Source organism: Erpetoichthys calabaricus, chromosome 5 (genome assembly GCF_900747795.2).
Source record: "Erpetoichthys calabaricus chromosome 5, fErpCal1.3, whole genome shotgun sequence".
Classification (NCBI taxonomy): Eukaryota; Metazoa; Chordata; class Cladistia; order Polypteriformes; family Polypteridae; genus Erpetoichthys; species Erpetoichthys calabaricus.
The window spans coordinates 9,532,658-9,556,103 of record NC_041398.2 but is presented as its reverse complement, the minus strand read 5'-3'; the positions used below and the strand labels follow the sequence as shown (position 1 = coordinate 9,556,103).

General features: G+C 40.2%; 4 protein-coding genes and 1 pseudogene across 8 annotated transcripts in view; 3 read left to right on the top strand and 2 right to left on the bottom strand.

Annotated features, from left to right (window-relative positions):
* Positions 1 to 23,446, top strand: part of LOC114644549 (oocyte zinc finger protein XlCOF6-like) — a 536,868-nt gene that overhangs the window by 58,477 nt on the left and 454,945 nt on the right. The gene's annotated exons all lie outside the window — the stretch shown is intronic.
* Positions 1 to 23,446, top strand: part of LOC114641491 (oocyte zinc finger protein XlCOF6-like) — a 171,668-nt gene that overhangs the window by 34,480 nt on the left and 113,742 nt on the right. The gene's annotated exons all lie outside the window — the stretch shown is intronic.
* LOC114641490 (zinc finger protein 850-like) overlaps positions 1 to 23,446 on the top strand; it is a 114,694-nt pseudogene that overhangs the window by 58,502 nt on the left and 32,746 nt on the right.
* The window catches only part of LOC114641493 (gastrula zinc finger protein XlCGF26.1-like), a 275,342-nt gene continuing 273,238 nt past the window's right edge, over positions 21,343 to 23,446 (bottom strand). The window contains exon 4 of one of the 2 annotated variants that reach the window (XR_007934974.1): positions 21,343 to 21,507. The gene's annotated coding sequence lies outside the window, so the exon portion shown is untranslated. Of the gene's footprint in view, positions 21,565 to 23,446 lie in introns of both variants that reach the window. The other variant, XR_007934972.1, reaches the window with a different exon arrangement.
* Positions 21,559 to 23,446, bottom strand: part of LOC114641496 (gastrula zinc finger protein XlCGF49.1-like) — a 60,084-nt gene continuing 58,196 nt past the window's right edge. Inside the window, exon 2 of the mRNA XM_028790541.2 lies at positions 21,559 to 22,130. Coding sequence (XP_028646374.2) covers positions 22,019 to 22,130 — 112 coding nt within the window. The 3' untranslated portion in view covers positions 21,559 to 22,018. The remainder of the gene's footprint in view (positions 22,131 to 23,446) is intronic.

Genomic DNA, 23,446 nt, shown 5'->3' with positions numbered 1-23,446 from the left:
TCTGGGCCTGCACCAAACTAACAACATTTTGGACCAAAATTTTTAAGTGCCTTTCAGACAGCCTTGGGGTCACAATCCCTCCTAACCCATTAACAGCTGTGTTCGGTGTTCTTCCAGATGGACTTGAATTGGAGAAGGACAAGCAAACTGTGATTGCATTCACTACACTTTTGGCACGCAGACTTATTTTGTTAAATTGGAAGAATCCTAATTCTCCTCTTATAAGTCAGTGGGAAACCGATGTTTTATATTATTTGAAATTGGAAAAAATCAAATTTTCAGTTAGAGGATCTGTACAACATTTTTTCAAAACATGGCAGGATTTAATCAATATTATTTTAGAATAAGAGAAATAACTATTATCGCATTTAACTCCCTTCTCCATCTCTTATTTACATAGATATTTACTTCTCCCTTTCTTTTGTTTAATGTTGCCGTATTAAAAAGCCTTAAGCAATTTTCCTTTAGCTAAGCTCTCCTTCTCAGGGGTGGGGTCTGATTAGTTTTCAAATTTGTTGGGTTATAAATTGATCTGTTTGTATGGAATGATTACAATGAAAATTAACAAAATAAAAATATTAAAAAAAAAAAAAGGCGACTCTCCAAGACGCTACAGAGAACAGAAAACAGGGTTAGATTTAAAAAAGAATGTAAACGGTGGAATAAACAGAGCAGGGCAGGTGGCCAGTAGAAGGCTCTGGTGATATGCGTGAAATACAGGAAGATAGGAAGATTGTATATAGAAATGTACGAGGGTACTGTAGTCGAGGGCCATATAAAATCGAAATGTTTGAAAGATGGGAATTGATAATTAAAGATAGAGCCCTGAAAGTGATGCAGAAGTGCAATGAGGGACAGCAAAACCAAATGAAACTTATAGTAGAAAAAGAAAAGTTGTTCTTGATAATGCAAGAACCATCCCAAAAGTCCGGACAAAAGAAGGACAAATAAGTAAATAAAAATAATATAAATAAAAAGAAGAACAGATTATACCTTGATTTAGCATCAGCATGTGTTTCCCCTCCCTTTGAGGACAATAGTCCATCACCACCCCTGGGGGCAGCTGGAGGAATTAATGAGGGAGAGGAAGAAGATGGTCCCGATGTTTTCTAAAATGAACAGTTTCAGCCAGAGAGGGATGAAGAAGAGGGAGAGGGTAGAGATCACCACCGACCTCAGTTACGATCGGTGCAAGCAAGTACTGCGGCACAAAGACACGACTGGGTGGGGAGGGATGCCTCATAAGTCCAGATTCTGACCCCTCAGGGTCAAAAATGAATATGAAAGGATGGAATTTCAAGCACCATTAATACAAATGCCCATTTTGCAATATAATGTACAACAGCCGGACTCAGATTAAAACCGTCCCACCTTGATGGTGCAAAGAAACTGGGACCTGCAAGAATTAAAAGAGGTGGTGCAGGAATTGCTGATCCAGTTCATGACGGCGGAGAAACAGATGACATGAATAAGCCAAATGCTGCAGAATGGATTCAGGTCCTTAACAGGAAGGTCCAGGTTGAAATAATGTGAGCGGACAATGGACTGAGACTCTGGGACTTTGGGGGGTTGATAGTGGCCGGTTCAGTGTTCAGTAGACAGTTACAAGCACAAATAAATTCAAAATATATCAGCCCTCTAATGCCCAGTGAACTTGTGTGGACAAGACTTGATGGCCCGCCTGTGCCTTTACATCTCAGTTACGAGAAAGGGAGTGAAGGTCACATCAGAACAACACACCGCCCTTGCGCTGATCACCACCATTACAGGCTTGTGTGCTGCTTTAATTGTTTATGTTTTTCTCAAAATGACAAAAATCTCTGCTGTCGTGGGTTCCTCTTGGATTACAGTATGCAAATTTTTGTCAGTGTGTTGCTTGATTTTTGGACTGTATTATGGTGAAGTCTGGCTCTCTGACTTTTTAGCTGCTGCTGTCAGAAAAAGAGAATTTTTGCATAACAAACTGTTATATCCCAGCAGAATTGGCTGGAGCAGTATCTCTCTTACGTCACAACACCTGCTTTTCTTCTGGAGTGGTTCTATCCCACAGATCCCCATTGCTAAATCCGCTCGCTTTCAGTGGTGTAATGTGAGACAATGGGTATTAGCATGTCAGGAAGGGGAGAATTGGGAGTATGTGGGACCTAATATTTTGTCCACCTCAGATACAGTGGTGTGAAAAACTATTTGCCCCCTTCCTGATTTCTTATTCTTTTGCATGTTTGTCACACAAAATGTTTCTGATCATCAAACACATTTAACCATTAGTCAAATATAACACAAGTAAACACAAAATGCAGTTTGTAAATGGTGGTTTGGATTTTTTTTCTCCCTAAATAATAAACACCATCATTTAAAAACTGCATTTTGTGTTTACTTGTGTTATATTTGACTAATGGTTAAATGTGTTTGATGATCAGAAACATTTTGTGTGACAAACATGTAAAAGAATAAGAAATCAGGAAGGGGGCAAATAGTTTTTCACACCACTGTAGATCTGTTAAGAACATTGCAGTAGGATTAGTTGTACCTGTAACCCAATCGCTCTGTCATTCATCTTCCACCTCTCACCTACACTCATGCTATTTGCCCTTCAAATCTTTTAGTTAGATTCGCTCCACTTGATGCCGAGGCCGGTATTACCATTGTTCATGCTGACTTAGTTAAGGGGGTGCTGTTATTCTGATCCAATACTCTGCTGTGAACTCTCCTATTCTTCCAGTTAGAAAGGCAGATGGCTCATGATGGTTCCTTCAGGACCTCCAAGGAGTCAATGCTCCTATACACCCTAGGAATCCTATAGTCCTGAATCCTTCCACTATTCTCTCTACAGTCCCTTCCACTGCTATGTGGTTTTCTGTTTCTGATCTCGTGAATGTTTTCTTTTCAATTCCTGTTCACCCTGACTCCCAGTTCTGGTTCGAATTCACTTTTAAAGGTAAGCGTTGGAGCTGAACTGTGATGCCGCAGGGATATACAGAGACTCTGTCCATGTGTGTGTGTGTCCATGTATGTGCACATGTCCGTGTGTGTGTGTGCGTGTATCTGTGTGTATATTAAAAAAAAGATAAAAATTGAAAGGTTATTGGCCAAAGGGGGGGTGGTGTCCTGGTGCAATATGTAGCTGAGTTGCTTTTATGTTCTGAGGCTCAGGAATAATGTGAAGAAGACACAAAGGCTTTGTTGGTGTTCCTTGGGAAAATCGGGCACAAAGTGCAGCTGATTAAAGAAAAGTGAAATACCTGGGTCATGATTTGACTGCTGGGGAATGAATATGCACAGAATGCAAGTCGGCAAGTTATGTTAAGTTAAGTTGGAATTTTAGGAAATTGCCGGTAATGGGGTTAAAAAAAAAAAAAAAATTTGCTGAAAAAGCACAGCCACTCCAAGATTTAGTGACCTCTTCTAATTTAGCTTTGACTGATACAATTTCATGGATGGAGCAGGCTGAGAAGGCTTTAACTGATATAAAATAAATTTGGATGTCTGCGCCTGCGTTAAGACTTCTGGACTAGTCTTGTCCTTTCACTCTGTTTGTGGACGACAAAGGGGCGTGTATGACTGCAGTACTAACTCAACAACAAGGAAATAGACAAAGACCAGTCGCATACTATTCAAAATAAAAATTAAACTGCATCCAGTGGCCGCTACAATCCTGGCCTGTTTGAAAGCAGGTGCTATAACAACAGAGGCCATATTAGCACTCAGATGTTGTTCTCATGAGTCCACTAACTGTTAAGGTACCACATGCTGTACATTCCATCTTAGTACAGGCAAGAACATCTCATTTGACAGCAGTACTTGCGGTACTGAAATGTCAAACTCACACGGGGAAACCGAATCCAGTGAGTGAGGGAAATACGCGAGCAGACATGTGGGAAAAGAAACCCGCCCGGGATCCTACTTCACCACTAACGTCTTTATTTCTATAACAAAAGGAGGAACAAGAGTCACCCGAGGATGCAGTTTTATCTTTACAAACTGTAGCAACGGAAAAGGAGATAAAGACGTGGCAGAAAGACGGATCAGAAAAAGATCTGAAAGGAATTTGGATCCATCCATTAACTAAACATCCTTTACTCCCAAAAGCTTCCTTTCCAGGTATTGCAAAGGCCCACCCTACCAGAAGACACAATGATGGCACAGGTGCAACAATCCTAACTTTGCTGATCAGTTCTGTAAGAGGGGTACACTAAGAGAATTATGACAGTAACTTGCATTTTTTTATGAGAAAATGCTGACCTCTTGATAGTAACAGAACACCCTGTGATATTATAAATCAATGTGATAGTTTCTGAATCCTTAATTAAAACTGTAAGAAATATGTCCCTTATGGATTAATAAATAAGGATTTATTAATCTAACCAGACAAAATCTAATGAAGATATTAAAGCTAATAGAATGCATTTTCTTTATGACTAATGTACTGAACTATAAGAAACTGCTTTAAACTGGTCTTGTGTGTGTGAGCTGATAAGGGCGTTTCCTTAGGAATACGAGTGCCTGATAACTCCTTATTTTGGTAAGAAACTGTGCACTCCTACATGTAATAAATCAGGATGTAACTGTAATTTACAGCAATCTATGTATGACCTCAAAATGAACTGCCATGTTTTTTTCTCTCTTTGGTTAATGAATAAGCTAGGTAGTAAAAAGAGAGGATTTTTTTAGGATTCTTGCAGGCAGGCAGGCAGGCTATCTGTTCTAGATAGATAGATAGATAGATAGATAGATAGATAGATAGATAGATAGATAGATAGATAGATAGATAGATAGATAGATAGATAGATAGATAGATAGATAGATAGATAGATAGATAGATAGATAGATAGATAGATAGATAGATACTTTATTAATTCCAAGGAGAAATTCACATACCCCAGCAGCAGCATAGTGATACAAAAAACAATATTAAATTAAAGATTGATAATAATGCAGGTACGTTTACCCCCCAGGTGGAACTGAAGAGTCACATAGTATGGAGGAGGAACGATCTCCTCAGTCTGTCAGTGGAGCAGGACGGTGACAGCAGTCTGTCACTGAAGCTGCTCTTCTGTCTGGAGATGATCCTGTTTAGTGGATTCTCCATGACTGATAGGAGCCTGCTGAGCGCCCGTCGCTCTGCCACAGATGTTAAACTGTCCAACTCCATGCCAACAATAGAGCCTGCCTTCCTCACCAGTTTGTCCAGGCGTGAGGCATCCTTCTTCTTTATGCTGCCTCCCTAGCACACCACCGCGTAGAAGAGGGCACTCAAAACAACTGTCTGATAGAACATCTGCAGTATCTTATTGCAGATGTTGAAGGACGCCAGCCTTCTAAGGAAGTATAGTCGGCTTTGTCCTGGTAGAGTAGTACTTATATAGTACTTATATAGTAGTACTTATACTGTATATATATAAGTATATACATTATATAGAGTACTTTTCTGTAAGTTATATATATTTCTGAGACATTATGTAGTATATTGGTGCAATCGGCTACGAAGAATTGACCATTCACAACCTGTTTCGGCTACCAAGAATTGGCCAATGACAGCTCGTCGGCTACCAAGAATTGGTGAATCACAGCACACATTGGTTACCAAAACTCTGAAAGGGCGGGCCAGCCTTTTATCAGTTAGTGTATTCTGCAAAAGCTTGTTCAAGTCTCACAGACGCTTTGCGATTCACGTTTATTTTTGAACTTTCTAAAAATGTTACTCACGAGTGTCGATTTGTGCAGATATATTTACATTCAAGTACACATTTTCTTAATGATTTTTTTAAACATTCTTGGTGCAGTTTATTACATTTATTAAATATGTGTGCAAAACATGTAAAGATAAAATAAATGCTGTATAATAAACATTGAATTGTATAATCATAGTTGGAATGTGCTTTAAAAATAATAATATGAAGTTTACAAAACAAATTCAGTATGACACCAGAGTCTCCAAACATTTAAATTTGAAACTTATTACATTTTACAGTGAAACTCTTTACATACCCAATATAATTAGGCGTGTGTGCCCAAAGGCCAACTATGGTGGCCCAAACCTCCCTTGAGAGCTTTATTCGCTCGCTGTCGGTCCAAGTTGGATATTTTTGTTAAATGGAGGAATTGAAAAAAAAGCTTTTCACAAGAGGAGTCTCAATGACGCGAACCCCTGGTTTTTTACTGAGAGACAGTTGCAATACCATTGAGCCACCTAATGAGGTAATTTACGAGATCCACACAACTGAACTACTACTACTGTTCTTAGCGCAGCGAACGGAGACAATATATTATGTTTTACATATGCACGTTAAATTGGTTTAATTGACACGAGAGTATCATTGTTGTATTCTCCTAATGAAGATGAATATATATATATATATACTAGACATTAAGCCCGTTACAATAACGGGCGCTAGAACAGTAGTCCATAAACATTAGTAGGAACAGTCTATATTAAATGGCAAGGGACCTTTTACCTCATTACATTTTTCCCGTAAAATGCATGTAATCTTCTCTGACAGTAATACTGGCTTCGCTATCCATAATATGCATTTAATTTTCTGTCACAACAGTGGGCAATCAGCAGATTCTCCCCAGCAACTGATGTAATGTGCGCGAAAATAAATCCACTTTTAAAAGTCATCGTATTGTAATATCATGAAAATTCGTATATTCAGGAAAACCTCTTTAACGACGGACACTTTACACTTTACCGGGCCAACCTTCTTAATCGCAAATCTGACATGCTCAGAGTGAACACTTGCACAACAAAGGGGAAGCTGGTCTCCGCGTCTCAGTACCCAATTGGATTTTTCGTGTTTTGTATTTTAGGTCTTACCTCATTTACCGAAATCCGATTGGATCGGCCGCGCAATATTTTAAAGGTCCCGCCCTCTCTGTCTTGTGTGACGCGTCAGGCGGCCTTTGAAGCATCTGCTTTGAAAGCATTGAACCATGCCCCGCGCATGCCCACTTCACCAGAAGACACACACACGGACACTGGACGCACACAGGGGTTTTATTAAAGAGGATATAAATATATATATATGCCTCTGGATTGGCAGACCGGGGTGGTGGTCCCCCTCTTTAAGAAGGGGGATCGGAGGGTGTGTTCCAACTACAGAGGGATCACACTCCTCAGCCTCCCTGGAAAAGTCTATTCAGGGGTCCTGGAGAGGAGGGTCCGTCGGATAGTCGAGCCTCAGATTCAGGAGGAACAGTGTGGTTTTCGTCCTGGTCGCGGAACAGTGGACCAGCTCTATACCCTTAGCAGGGTCCTGGAGGGTGCATGGGAGTTTGCCCAACCAGTCTACATGTGTTTTGTGGACTTAGAAAAGGCATTCGACCGTCTCCCTCGGGGAATCCTGTGGGGGGTACTCCGAGAGTATGGGGTACCGGCCCCCCTGATAAGGGCTGTTCAGTCCCTGTACGATCGGTGCCAGAGCTTGGTCCTCATTGCCGGCAGTAAGTCGAACCCGTTTCCAGTGAGAGTTGGACTCCGCCAGGGCTGCCCTTTGTCACTGATTCTGTTCATAACTTTTATGGACAGAATTTCTAGGCGCAGCCAGGGTGTTGAGGGGGTCCGGTTTGGTGGGCTCAGGATTGGGTCACTGCTTTTTGCAGATGATGTTGTCCTGTTTGCTTCATCAGGCCGTGATCTTCAGCTCTCTCTGGATCGGTTCGCAGCCGAGTGTGAAGCGGCTGGGATGAGAATCAGCACCTCCAAATCCGAGACCATGGTCCTCAGCCGGAAAAGGGTGGAGTGCCCTCTCAGGGTTGGTAGCGAGATCCTGCCCCAAGTGGAGGAGTTCAAGTATCTCGGGGTCTTGTTCACGAGTGAGGGAAGAATGGAGCGTGAGATCGACAGGCGGATCGGTGCGGCATCCGCAGTAATGCGGGCATTGCATCGGTCTGTCGTGGTGAAAAAGGAGCTGAGCCGCAAGGCGAAGCTCTCAATTTACCAGTCGATCTATGTTCCTACCCTCACCTATGGTCATGAGCTATGGGTAGTGACCGAAAGAACGAGATCGCGAATACAAGCGGCTGAAATGAGTTTCCTCCGCAGGGTGTCTGGGCTTTCCCTTAAAGATAGGGTGAGAAGCTCAGTCATCCGGGAGGGGCTCAGAGTAGAGCCGCTGCTCCTCCGCATCGAGAGGAGTCAGATGAGGTGGCTCGGGCATCTGATCAGGATGCCTCCTGGACGCCTCCCTGGTGAGGTGTTCTGGGCACGTCCAACCGGGAGGAGGCCCCGGGGAAGACCCAGGACACGCTGGAGGGACTATGTCTCTCGACTGGCCTGGGAACGCCTTGGGATTCTCCCGGAAGAGCTAGAAGAAGTGGCCGGGGAGAGGGAAGTCTGGGCATCTCTGCTCAAGCTGCTGCCCCCGCGACCCGACCTCGGATAAGCGGGAGACAATGGATGGATGGATATATACATATATATACTAGCAAAATACCCACGCTTCGCAGCGGCGAAGTACTGCTTTAAAATTTTAAATAATAAACTGAGGGAAAATGTACCAATAATTATTTGTTAAGGATCTCTTTGTATACCACGTTGTCAGTTCGCCACTCCGGTTGTAATATGACCAAGCTGTACGCTGAGCTTACTCTTGAGCATGCAACGTATAGTTGGCCATATGAAAAGCAATCTTGCCTCAAATCAATGCCAACCTTTTGTAGGGTCTGTCCCTGAGACTTATTAATTGTCATTGTGAAGCAGAGCCTTACTGGAAATTGGAGGCATTTGAATTGAAATGGGAGATCAGAGGGTATAACGGGGATGCGAGGAATAAAAACTCTCTCCCCTGAGCCACCGCCAGTAAAAATAGTTGCCTCAATTAGGTTCTTTGCAGGCATGTGACCTGAAGTCTCGTGCCATTACAAAGTTTTGGTGGCTGTAAGTTTCTCAGTAACATTATTGGTGCCCCAACCTTCAAAATTAGATTATGCTCAGAAGTGCCTGGAGGATTCAGAGTGTGGACCGAGCTGCAGGCTATGGACGTATATATGTACGTAAGTAGGATTCAGTTAGCGTTGGGAACGCGCGTACCAAATTTCTTGAAGATGGGCCCATTAAGTAACAAAGACCGTTGGAAAGTTCAATATGGTGGCCGACAGTGGTGTCATTCCACCGAAATAAGTACGTACATCGGTTTCAGTTAGCGCAAGGAAGCCACCTACCAAATTTCGTGAAGATGGGGCAATAAATAAGAAAGTTTAACATGGTGGACGTTGTCGACCGTTATGACCGTTACGTATAGAATTTCGAAATGAAACCTGCTTTACTTTTGTAAGTAAGCTGTAAGGAATGAGCCTGACAAATTTCAGCCTTCTACCTACACGGGAAGTTGGAGAATTAGTGATGAGTGAGTCAATGAGGGCTTTGCCTTTTATTAGTATAGATGTATATGTGTATGTATATATGTATATATGTATATATATATATATAAATATATATATATATATATCTATACTAATTAATAAAAGGCAAAGCCTTCACTGACTCACTGACTGACTGACTGACTGACTCACTCACTCATCACTAATTCTCCAACTTCCCGTGTAGGTGGAAGCCTGAAATTTAGCAGGCTAATTCCTTACAGCTTACTTACAAAAGTTAGTCAGGTTTCATTTCGAAATTCCACGCGTAATGGTCATAACTGGAACCTGTTTTTTGTCCATATACTCTAATGGAGGAGGCGGGGTCACATATTGTGTCATCACGCCTCCTACGTAATCACGTGAACTAAAAACAAGGAAGAGATTTACAGCACGAGTCAAACGCGGGAACAAAGGTAAATAACGTTAATTTTTGAGTGTCTTTTAATACTGTGTAAGCATACATATTAACACATGTGCAATTAAACGTGTGCATTTACGTGGTGATTTCTCAGGCTTAAAAGCTCGCCTTTTATTAAAAAGATAAATGCAAACTGTTTTCATTCTGAAGGGCACAAACCACGTTAGATTTCAGACGTTAAACGCGCAAAAATGTCGGTACACCAGATAAATAAGCGCAACATATTATCAGTTGTATTGTATGCTTACAATACATATAGAAATGTGTTAATCGTTAACTAATATTATGGGATGGTGTTTTTCGAGTCGCGCCTTGATTTAAACGATTGCATTTCTTGGTGGGTTTGCGTAGCTTATTGTCAATATCTTTACACCTCTTTTTAAGACTTAATTTAAAAAGGTTTTCTTTTCTTCTTAATTTAAATTTAAAAGCAATACTCCACCGCTGCGAAGCCCCTCTAGCGCTGACGTCTGAGGTTCGATTACCGTAAGCGAGTGCAGTGAGTGTGTACGCCTGATGAGCCAAGAATAAGGGGGAAAGACGTGTCGCGTACTCTTTGCATTATTTGACAGTAAACTATTTTCAACCATTCTATGATCTGCTTCTCACAACTGAAGGCACCATGGCTGATGTTACCTTACTTGCTGGCCAACCATAAGTGTTACCTGGTAGGTAACCAGCCACTCACTTCCCTTACGGGAATCGAACCTTGGATGTCAGCACTAGAGGCGAAGCCCCTAAAATTGCGCCACGGCGTGTGGTTCGTTTATTTGACAACATGTAGATCGTGGTAATAACATTCACGGCATTCGTAGTCTGATTCACAATCTGATTGTATGGGTGGTTACCTACCAGGTAACGCTTATAGTTGGCCACCAAGTCAGGTCGAAGTGATCACTCGAGTAAAGGCAGCTTCACAAAAAAACAGATCCTTAACAAACTGTTATTAGTATATTTTCCCTCAATTTAAAAAGGTTTTCTTTTCTTCTTAATAAAAATTTAAAAGCGGTACTTCGCCGGTGCGAAGTGCGTGGGTTTGAGCGACTGACACATACAGACATATTCATGAGTGCAGGTACTTCAGAAAGAAAGCACCGTGTAAACCTAAACTTTAAATTATGTTCATAGACCTACAAAAGGTTGCCATTCATTTGAGGCAAGATTGCTTTTTTCCTGTACAACTATACGTTGCATTCTCAAGAGTGTGCTTGCACGGCTTTGGATATACAGTAGATATATATATATATATATATGTAAGCTTATAAGTAGTGCCTTACTTCTCTTTAAGAAGGGAAGATGTAATGATACTTGATTTAAATGATTGCATGTCTTGGTGGGTTTGCGTAGTTTATTGTCAATATCTTTACACCTCTTTTTAAGACTTATTGACTGAAACGGGCTTTCACGAAAAAAGTTAGGGATTTGCTACAGGATACACCCTCCACAAGTTAAGGAAGTAAAAATAAAATTATATATTTCTGTTTTATTTAAACCTTTTAAGTTCGTATGCATATCCCCATTTGGCTGTTTTAGTTTTTTTTTTCTTTCTTCAGTAATATTAAATCTCCTTAAAGAAAAAGAACATATGCATTTTACTTTTTTCGTATCTCTTTAGTAATATTTTAGTGTAAAAGGATAACCAGTATTTAAACCTTTTATGTTACTTTATAAATTTATTTTACACAATGTTGAAAAATTAATAAGAAAGCTACATATTTTGTCAGCTGCTGCTTTAATTTTCAATAAAATGAAAAAAGCTCTCCAAGAGAAAACGTCAATGAAGAAGAAACAGTTTGCACTATCTAAAAAGGAGAAACCCTCATTTATAAAGGTTTGCTGCAGATGACTTAACTGAAAATAAATGAATAGTTCCTATGTGTATAATACATATTTATCTATTTGACTTATGCCTTTATTCCAGCAACTTGCAACATCTGAGGTATAATTTGTTACATTACTTTTGTTTTTTGCAGCACAGGCAGGTGAAGTGACTTCCTCAGGGTCACACAGTGGTGTCAGTACCAGGATTTGAACTGACAAGCTCCGGGTTTGCTGAAATATTACTGAAGAAAGAAAAAAACGAAAATGGGCAAATGGGGCTATGCATACAAATGTCCATCCATCCATTATCCAACCCGCTATATCCTAAGTACAGGAGCCAATAAGTAGATATGTATACATACAGTATATATATATATATATATATATATATATATATATATATATATATATATATATATATATATATATATGTGAATGTATGTATATATGTATGTCTATATTTATATGTATATATATATATATATATATATATATATACATATAAATATATATATATATATATATATGTAGATATGTAAATTTGTATATGTATATATATATGTATATGTAGATATGTGTATATGTAGATATGTATATATATGTATATATGTTTATGTATATACGAGCTGTATATACCCGGCGTTGCCCGGGGCAGAAGTAACGTAATCGGTCAAACACTTACATATATAAAAAAACCGAACCTAATCGGACAAACAGCTAATCTATATACATAAGCCAACCTAATTGGTCAAACAGCTTCATATATACAGAAGCGAACCTAATTGGTCAAACAGTTATGCATGTGCAGAATAATTTTACAAACATTATGCGTGTTAACAATCATTAAAAAGAAAAGATTGAGGAACTGTTCTTCTATATGTGATGAAGCCACTAATAAGACAGATTTTTTTCAGGACCCAGCTGTTTCATAACTAAACTACTGCCACCCCAAAGTAATGCCTAATAGTGGTTTTTGGGGGTAGCTGTGGAATAAAAAGGGTGTTTTTTAGTCAGTAAGAATCTGACACTACCCTTCAGTACGGGCTGAAGGGTGCCTATGTAAGGTTTTACATCCTTCCGTATGGAAAAAAAAAACATAGTAAACTTTTTTTTCATCATTACAGATAATCTCAGTCAAATCGAAGTACGCATTCTCAATTTATTTTTATCTAATTTTTACTTTTTCACAAAGCCATCCCATGCCAATTTGTATGAATAAACTTTTGCTAGAGAGTTAGCAAAAGTTTATTCATGCACATATTTTAATACGGATAATCTATCTCTCTGCGGTGGGTTGGCACCCTGCCCAGGATTGTTTCCTGCCTTGTGCCCTGTGTTGGCTGGGATTGGCTCCAGCAGACCCCCGTGACCCTGTGTTCGGATTCAGCGGGTTGGAAAATGGATGGATGGATAATCTATCTCTAATCAAGGTTCTCATTTTCATTCTAATTTAAAATAATAATAGATACTCATTTTTTTCTTTTGTTTTAGAAAAACCAATCTATGCCACCTACGTCTTCGTCAAGTCAGCTTCATCCAGCTTCATCACATATAGAAGAAGAGTTCCTCAATCTTTTCTTTTTAATGATTGTTAACACGCATAATCTTTGTAAAATTATTCTGCACATGCATAACTGTTTGACCAATTAGGTTTGCTTATGTATATAGATTAGCTGTTTGTCCGATTAGGTTCGCTTGTGTATATATGAAGCTGTTTGTCCGATTAGGTTCGGTTTTTTATATATGTAACTGTTTGACCGATTAGGTTTACTTTGGTATATATGTAAGTGTTTGACCGATTACGTTACTTCTGCCCCGGGCAACGCCGGGTATATACAGCTCGTTTCATATAAATATAAATTATTAAACAGTAAAATCTTCTTCTGTAATTTGCTACCGTGGCAATTTGTGTGTCTGTCCAGGATTTTAAATGACCTGTAGCTCGCAAACCGTTGCACCTATACACTTGAAATGTGGTACACATATAGTACGTCACGTCTACTATCCGCTTTATGGGTGATGATTGTTTTAGTCTTTTTATCTTAATTTTATTTTATTGTACAATCAACTCCTATCTGCGCACAGCAGGGCAGCCGTGGGCGGATGCGTATGGTGTATTCACTCGATGTTATCGTGCATTGCGCTGTCACTGGTATTTTGATAAAAGAATTTGAACAACATATAAGAAGCGTATAAATTATTAAACAGTAAAACATTAACATTTAAGAAGTAAAGTTACATTAAGTACTACTGCAGTGCCTTCGGGTATACCTCATTTTTTGTTTGCCCATTACATGCTTAAATGTATACATTTTTTGGTGCACCTACCCGAGAACACGCGACATATAACCGAGCGTGGGAGAAGCATGGATTTTAAACACGCGTTGAGTTCATCTGCTGGTCTCCCTCGTGGAATAACTGGTAATGTTTGACTAAAATCTACAGCGAGTAAAACGACATTACCTCCTATTTTTTTTTTTTTACGATCTCTGAGATGTTGCTTGTTTCGGTTCAAGGCTTCATAAGCTCTTTTATGTTGTATGGTGTACTTATCCCAAACCATCATCTTTGAATGTTGCAAGACTTTCGCCTTGTATGTAGATCGGGGTAATTACATTCATTGCATTCCTAGTCTGAATCACAATGTGATTGTATGGGTGGTTACCTGGCACTGTAGGGTTGCCACCCGTCCTTTAAAATACGGAATCGTGCCGCGTTTGAGAATGAAATTGCGCGTCCCGTTTTGAATCAATACTGGACGGGATTTATCCCGTATTTTTTTTATCATTTTTTTTTTAAAGCAGCGTCTCATGCAAATCATCCCACACGCATTTTATGAAGATGCCTCCTTTCCTACTTTTTGATTGGGTAATACTTGATGTCATCGTTAGTTTGATTGGTGTTTTTAACTGTCCAGTGAGTAGGGCGTGTCTTTCAACCGTAAGCAGATTTTTTGCACTGGTATCACTGACCTCGACGACGGCGACGTTATACGTCAAAAATAAATTACGATAAATGACGATTTTAGCGATACTTTATTACGACGGCGGCTACATAGACACGATCAAATAAAAACAAAAAAATCAAATAATCATTCTACATTTTCAAAACGTCGAAAAAACGACGGAATGAAAAAAAGGCCCACCCGACGACCCACCCATTCCATTTTTATATATATAGATATGGTTACATAACCTCTTTAACACACTACTTCTCCGCTGCGAAGCGCGGGTATTTTGCTAGTATATACATATAGATAGATAGATAGATAGATAGATAGATAGATAGATAGATAGATAGATAGATAGATAGATAGATAGATAGATAGATAGATAGATAGATAGATAGATATGTGTGTATTGCTGTGGCTCAGTCTGGTTAAATGGAAAAGAAAGAAAAGAGAAAGTGCACGTTTCTAATATGTTTAATTTCACAATGCTTGTACGTTAAGTTCGTAGACGTCTTTGTTTTTGGCCGCAAGAATAGCTCGTTCACTCAGCCAATCGTGATTCTTATAATTGGTTTGAATATTGGGAAATACTTTTTCAACCAATTCTTCTTTTGACGTCACTAAATTGCAGAAGTTATGAGGCAATGAAATTCGTCCTGAGGTCAGATCAACCGGCACCTTTCTGTTCCCAAGTTCCAGATTTCTCCAACCCCGTTATTGACAGTTTGCATTATTTGATCCTAAATGCCTTTTTGCTGAAGCGTTAGCTTAGGAATATTTGATTGCACATACGACAAAAGATCACCCGTGTTGTAATTTTGTTCACGACGCAATTCTACATCAAACGAAGCAGCAGCAGATCGATTCGGTGATGGCATTCCCAATTAATTGAGAACTTTGTTTGCGATTTCTAAGCAGAAATCTTCAATCATTATCAACGCTTAGTTGTAGATTTCTGCTGTGAAATCCATGTTTATATGTGAATTTTACTTGCGTATTCGACGGAAAATATCTTCAGCCATGTGCGATTTATATTTCTCCCATAACTGTGTTGGAGATGAAGGAGAGCAGGCGGTCAATATGATTGCAAACAATGCACGAATTTGATTTAGATGTGACGTGTTGCACGTGTCATTAATGTATACATCCCAGTGTCAGTCGTTCTCCAATAAATTCAGAGCTTGACATTTACTTCGGAAAGTGGCTTGTGTAACGCCGTTGATAATTCTCAATTGCTGGAAAGACGTTGGACCGGCACATTTACCAACAGCATGTGAACAAAGAAGCATTCATCTTGACTGGGATGCACGGTGTACAATCTGCCTATCGTAGTTTCTTTGAATATGCCAGGTTGTCCGTTGACTTGCTCTCCTCGTTTGCGTTGTTCAAATGATTTTCTACTCGCATTCCATGTGTAATACGTAGGCACTTCCGAATACAGCAGTGTTTTCGCAAACGCGTCATTTTGACATAACGTAAAGAAAGCAGTTAACGTTGTAGCCGGTGGATTCAGGGCTATTTGTTGCACATTTGCAGCTGCGAAATAAACGCGTTGTCTATTTTCTAGATGTACTGCTAAGTGAACAACATCTGGACTTCGTTCATGTATGTGAAATGAAAGAATTCGCCATACAGCGTCATTGCCGCTTATGTATCTTCCAGCCTAATACTGTGCGATTTCATCGATATGTATGACCGCATTCCTATCACTTCTTTCTGGTTGCACGCCAAAAACTGCCATGTCGCTGCCTTTATTCACGTACTTACAAGTGTATTTGATCGAAACATTGAAATAGAATCGTAAAATATTTAGTATGGCGTGTGTTGCGTTTACGTCCAACAGATGGCGCTGTGTTTTCAATACAAGCATGTGCTTACCTGTCACAGGTGTGCCATCTATATAATATGTATATAAAAACACGCGCGTGTTCGAGTGCAACGTTGTGTCAAAATTTCAAAACAATCGGTGAAGAACTTTCGGAGATTTAAGGTTTTGAACAAACGAACATTTACATTTTTATTTATATAGATGTACCAGAATCTGTATGATTTAATTGTTGCTGTGCGTCTTCATAAACTATGGGAGGTTTGTAAGGAAACAAAGCACGAAGGAAACGAGGCTGCTATTCGGAGAGGTTGAATTTTTTATCAGCGTTTAAACTGTCATAGACATGAATTACCGCACCATCATAATAGGTACACACCCAGTGAGTCACTCGTTCAGTAGCTGCAGAAGGTAATATTTGAATATGTTTTGCATTTTGTGGAATGGGCATTATAGGTATGTCAGGAGTCCACATTAGCAAAACCTCTTGAGGTTGGAAAATTGAATGCGCAGCTAAAATTTCGTTGAATTTGCTCATGTGATCTGTTGATAAATAATCATTATTTACCAACTCATTCATTGCAAAATCTGACAGTGGTAAGATCACTCCTTCCATAACACTAAACACAAACACTAAGTAGACACTAACACTAAAATACGGCAACACCGCCAGGAAGAACACTAAATGAGATAAAGTAAAAGTCTACTAAACTTCTTTATTATAACTGCTTTATGTAGCAGGTGAGGGGACGATGGCGCACGCTTGTTGTTGCCGCTCCTCCCTGTTAACAAAACTTTTCGCAAAATTCGCCTTAATTCTGCACTTTCTTACGCTTGTTTTATTTTGTTTATTGTACGTATTGTTCGTACACCTGACTCGTTATTGCATGGATTTGGCTTAATATTTACAGATTTTATGAACTCCACTTTACTGGGAACAGCTGAGTCTGTGGATCACGGGACGAGACCTACGAACATTTCTTTGTATTTGGCGATCTAGCACCTCAGGATGATCTGTCTCCGTGATTATATTCGCTATGCTGATCTGCTCCCTTTTCATCTTACAGTACTCTACGACCGGGAACTGATCTGATGTTCATACTAACCTGGCTTATGGCTCCGGGGCGATCACGACTGAAATTACCAAGCGTTACTGTTTATAGCTGTGTATTGGAACATCCAAATCCTGCTTCCTCCTCCTGCTGCTTGCTATTGCCGCTCACCTACGCTGCCACACCCGCCTGTCCTACCGGCTGCGTTGTGCTGTGCTGCTTCTACACTGCTATCAGCTAAGTATCACTCACTTTTTTAGCGCTTTTAGTACTGAGAAAAGCTCTATATAAATGTAATGAATTATTATTATTTATTATTAAACACTAAAGTACAAAAACGAAGTAGAAAGTAACACTTAACCGCAACACCGCCGGGAACACCGGCACACCGCGTCTACTAAACACTAAGTAGAAACACTAAAGGAAAAAATACTATTCAGTAACAGAGTCTACTAAACAGTAAAGGAGAAAGGACTAAACACTACGGAAAAAGAACAGCAAGACCGCGTCAGCTGTGGAGCTCAGCTCAGAGTGAAATGAAGTGAATGAAATGAGGTGAATGGGAGGGGAGATGATCACGTGACTCCAACACCCGTCTTAACTCTCCGTCCCTCCACAAACACAGCCACACGGATACCCACTTTCCTTTATAGATATAGATTTGTCTTTCTTTTGTCCGGACTTTTGGGATGGTTCTTGCATTATCAAGAACAACTTTTCTTTTTCTGCTATAAGTTTCTTTTGGCTTTGCTGTCCCTCATTGCACTTCTGCATCACTTTCAGGGCTCTATCTTTAATTATCTATTCCCATCTTTCAAACATTTCCATTTTATATGGCCCTCGACTACAGTACCCTCGTACATTTCTATATACAATCTTCCTATCTTCCTGTATTTCACGCATATCACCAGAGCCTTCTACTGGCCAGCTGACCCCGCTCTGTTTATTCCACCGTTTACATTATTTTTTAAATCTAACCCTGTTTTCTGTTCTCTGTAGCATCTTGGAGAGTCACCTTTTCTTTTTTTCCTTGGTAAGTTTTCCGAAAACAATCCTCCCAACAGAGGCTCCTCATTCACACCCTGTTTTTTCAATTTCTTTCTTTAGTGAATCCCCGACCGGGGGGGGTACTTTCCCTTTTTACTAAACTTCCACCTCTCCCTTCTAACTACGAGACTATTTAAGACTCCGTGTCATTCCAAGAGGCGCTCTTATCACTACGTCCCCAGTACCTCTCCCGGACGGTAAAGCAGTTGTGCTCACCGGTCACCGATCTTATTCCTGTCTGCAATTCGCACCTTCACTCGGGTTCTCCGACAGGAGGGGAACTGTTCGGGTGCCAAATAAACTGTGGAAGTAACACCCGAGGAAGACAGGAATAGTTCAATCAATTATTCTTTATTCTGTCACAGATGAGTAGATGGATTCATGCTTTGCAAAGCAGAAGAGCCAAGTTTTCCGGGTTCAGTAGGCATTAATATTCAATTTCCTCACTCCGAAAACAATCCTTCCAACAGAGACTTTTGATTTCCCAATGGGATCTTGATCGGTTTACTATTTGTTTTTCCCATTATTGGATAGCACCAATAGTGCAAGGTATAAGGTTTCAGCCCCTGTGGTTTTCTGCCCACATTCCCTTCCATTTCCCTGGTCACTATCTGCTGCTTTGTGGCTTTAGCGGACTAACAGTGTTGTTGGACAACTGGGTCTGGGGCTTCTACTTTTCAGTGCCGACCCCCTTCTTCAGTCGTCTAACAGCTGGTTACAGCTTATGGTGTCCACAGCAGATCAACCCGTTGGAGCAGAAATATGAGCAGACCGTAGAGGCAAAAGAGTCTCGCCATCCCAAAACAGTGCTTTGGTGTCCCACCCGTGAGGTGCTTTCCCTCCTATCTATTCTTCCCACTCCCCTCCTTATTTTATTTTATTATTTTCTCGAGCTGGTAAAAAACTTCGTCCCGTTCCAGGGAGCGTACTAACTAAGCATTCTCAACACCTCACTTATTAGCCGCCCAGGTCAAAAGTACTCCTTTTCTACTTTCTGTTCTTCCCACCCGTTCTTTCTTTAATACTTTTCAATTCCTAGGGGCGTACTCACTAGCTATTCTGGCACCTTTATTTCCGTCTGAAGGCGCCTTAATCGGCCTTAATTACCCATTCAAAAAGACCTCAGGTGCTCACCAAGAATTTTCCACCGGTCTGGAAGTTCACTCGACTTTCTGGAAGAAATCAGAGGAGGTGAAGGACTCCTCATGCAGAACTCGCCCGAGGCAGGCAAGTCCTAACTATTTGTGGAGCTGGTCGTCCCGATCCGGCTGGAATCGGTCCTTTTGCTGATCCTCTGGACAATCCCGCTCAGGGAGTCCCATGGCCATCCCTGTCCCCGTAAAGGCTACCAAAAACTGTGGACGCCAAAGTCAGAAACAACGGGAGACAAACACCAATTTAAAGCAAAAAGCAATTTCTTTATTCTTGGTGATTCAAAGAGACTGCAGCTCCCCCAGCTCAGTGCCACGGACTGGTCAGATCAGACAGCCTGCAGCCTAACGTGGGGTCTCCTTCTATATACCTAGTTAAGTGTATGAATAAAAAGAAATATATATGACACTTCATTTTGAAGTTACAGTAATCCCTCCTCCATCGCGGGGGTTGCGTTCCAGAGCCACCCGCAAAAAAAAGAAAATCCGCGAAGTAGAAACCATATGTTTATATGGTTATTTTTATATTGTCATGCTTGGGTCACAGATTTGCGCAGAAACACAGGAGGTTGTAGAGAGACAGGAACGTTATTCAAACACTGCAAACAAACATTTGTCTCTTTTTCAAAAGTTTAAACTGTGCTCCATGACAAGACAGAGATGACAGTTCCGTCTCACAATTAAAAGAATGCAAACATATCTTCCTCTTCAAAGGAGTGCGAGTCAGGAGCAGAGCATATCAGAGAGAGAGAGAGAGACAAAAGCAAACAAATCAATAGGGCTGTTTGGCTTTTAAGTATGCGAACATTGCAGCACAAAGCAGTTGAAGACGGCAGCTCACACCCCCTCTGTCAGGAGCAGAGAGAGAGAGAGAGAGAGATAGAGACAGAGAAAAACAAACAGTGAAAAATCAATACGTGCCCTTCGAGCTTTTAAGTATGTGAAGCACCGTGCAGCATGTCGCTTCAGGAAGCAGCTTGCACAGAAGGTAGCAACGTGAAGATCTTTCAGCATTTTTAGACGAGCGTCCATATCGTCTAGGTGTGCGAACAGCCCCCCTGCTCAATCCCCCTACGTCAGGATCAGAGAAACTCAGCGCAAGAGAGGGAGAAAAGTAAGTTGGGTAGCTTCTCAGCCATCTGCCAATAGCGTCCCTTGTATGAAATCAACTGGGCAAACCAACTGAGGAAGCATGTACCAGAAATTAAAAGACCCATTGTCCGCAGAAACCCGCGAAGCAGCGAAAAATCTGCGATATATATTTAAATATGCTTACATATAAAATCCGCAATGGAGTGAAGCCGCGAAAGGTGAACCGCGATATAGCGAGGGATTACTGTATACATAAATTATAATAGCTTACAACTCCCTGAATTGGAATGTGTACATTGCTTCTTTCAGAAAAAGATGTTATCAGGGAACTCACAGTTTTAAGAAATATGATCAAATAGTTTTAAGCAAGAATTCAGAAACTGTCACAACTGATTTATAATATCACAGGATGTTCTGTTAGTATCAAGAGGTCAGCATTTTCTCATAAAAGAATGCAAGTTAGTCTCTAATTCTGTGCACAAATTTAATTCTTTTACTACCTAAATGAAGAATAAATCATATAGAAGTAATAAATCATAAAACTCTGTGCAGCATGATTAATACAAAATACAGTTTGTGGTATTGTGAATTAACTACTTATAATAAATTACAGTTAATAATGTTTTCTTTCTTTCTCAGACGGTACAAGTTCATTGCTACTCAGATAAGGCCCCATCTCCAAAGCTCCGAAAAAAAACTATCCCTTCGTTGTCAGTGGCACCTCCTGGTAGTTGGCACTGCACTGTGGATTTGATTTGACTTCTCCATTTTTTCATTATTACATTGAACTTTTTCAGTTGTGTTCTGTAGTTGAAGTTGTTATCACCGCACAGTTCTGTTGCTACCTCATTCTGTTATCTGGTGTTTGTATTGTTCACCATCTTATGTCACAGCACCGGTGCAGAGATGATCAGTCACTGAATGGCTGACGTCCTGGCATAACGGTATATGAGTCTTTCATGAAATATTATGTGTTGCTGATGACGGCTGATACAGGAGGACCACTTTCAACATTCAGAACAGCTATGAGGCTTACCACAAGTAAACCAGTCATTTATGACTATGAAGGCCACTGCTGTCTGAAAAGCATTAACCACATTTAGGACAACAATGAGGTTTTTTCTTACACCTATAAGTTGTTAAAGAAGATTCTTGCTGTTTGTGAAATGTGTTGTATTCCAGTGTGCATTCATATGTGGCACTGAGGTTACCTTACATCTAGGATCTTCTTGCCACTTTCCGTGTTTTCTCCACTATTTTTATGTATTTATTAACTACTTTCAACTGGAGACCTTTACCTCATTCAGAAGATTTTTCTTCATTTTTTTTGCCTGAGGTTCCAATGGAAAGATCATTTGTCATTTCTGGGACAGGCTTCACTCCAATATGACTTTGTGTGTGTCTCTGAAACCTTTTTCTGGAAGAGAACCCTTTACTACATTCAGAACAGGTGTACTGCTTCTCTCCAATGTGAATCCTTCTGTGGCACCGAAGTGCGTTTGGACGTGAGAATCGTTTGCCACACTTTGGACAGCAATGCGATTTGTCTCCAGAGTGAATTCTCATGTGATCTTTAGGAGTCATGCTGTCCGAGAAAAACTTGCCACTGTCAGAACAGCTTTGTTTCTTACCAGAAAGAATTAATTTATGATTGTGAAGAGAATTGTTATATGAGAATAACATTCCACATTCAGTACAATGGTAAGGCTTCTCTCCCGTATGACTTTTTGTATGCTTATACAGAGAATTAAGGCGTGAGAATTGTTTGCCACATTCCAAGCAAAGGTGAGGTTTCTCTTCAGTGTGACGTCTGATGTGACTCTTTATGGTGCTTTGTTGTGAGAACTGCTTATCACATTCAGGACAACAATAAGGTTTATCTGCAGTGTGTGTTCTGATGTGGCACTGAAGTACACTTAAATATAAGAATCGTTTCTCACATTCAGAACAGCAATGAGATTTTTCTTCAATATGGATTTTAGCATGTGCAAAAAGACCTTTCTGGCTTGTATAACATTTCCCACATTCAGAACATACATACTGCATTTTCATTTAGTGGGAGTTTGTGTGTTTACTTGAAAAGAGCTAATGTTTAAAACTTTTTTCTACATTGAGAACAGCAATATGGCTTCTCTCCAGTATCAATTTCTATGTGCGTTTTTTTGTCAGAAAATTGTTCGGCACATTCTAGACATTAATGAGATTTTTCTCCTGTGTGGATTCTTCTGTGACTCTGAAGACTGCTTCCCCTTAAGAAGGACTTACCACATTCTGAAAAGCAATGAGGTCTTTCTCCTGTGTGGATTCTTCTGTGATTCTGAAGATTGCTTATACATGAGAACAACTTATCACATTTTGAACAACAATGAGGTTTTTGTCCTGTGTGAATTGTTTTGTGCAACTGAAATTCACGTCTCCATGAGAATGATTTATCACATTCTGGACAACAATGAGGTTTTTCTCCAGTGTGTATGCTTCTGTGCCTCTGAAGAGTGCTTCTCAGTAAGAACGATTTACCACATTCTGGACAACAATGATGTTTTCCTCCTGTGTGGATTCTTCTATGACTCTGAAGATTGGCTATACATGAGAACGACTTACCACATTCTGGACAACAATGAGGTTTTTCTGCTGTGTGAATTCTTCTATGACTCTAAAGATTGCTTCTCCTTGAGAACGACTTGCCACATTCTGAACAGGAATGAGGTTTTTCTCCAGTATGAATCT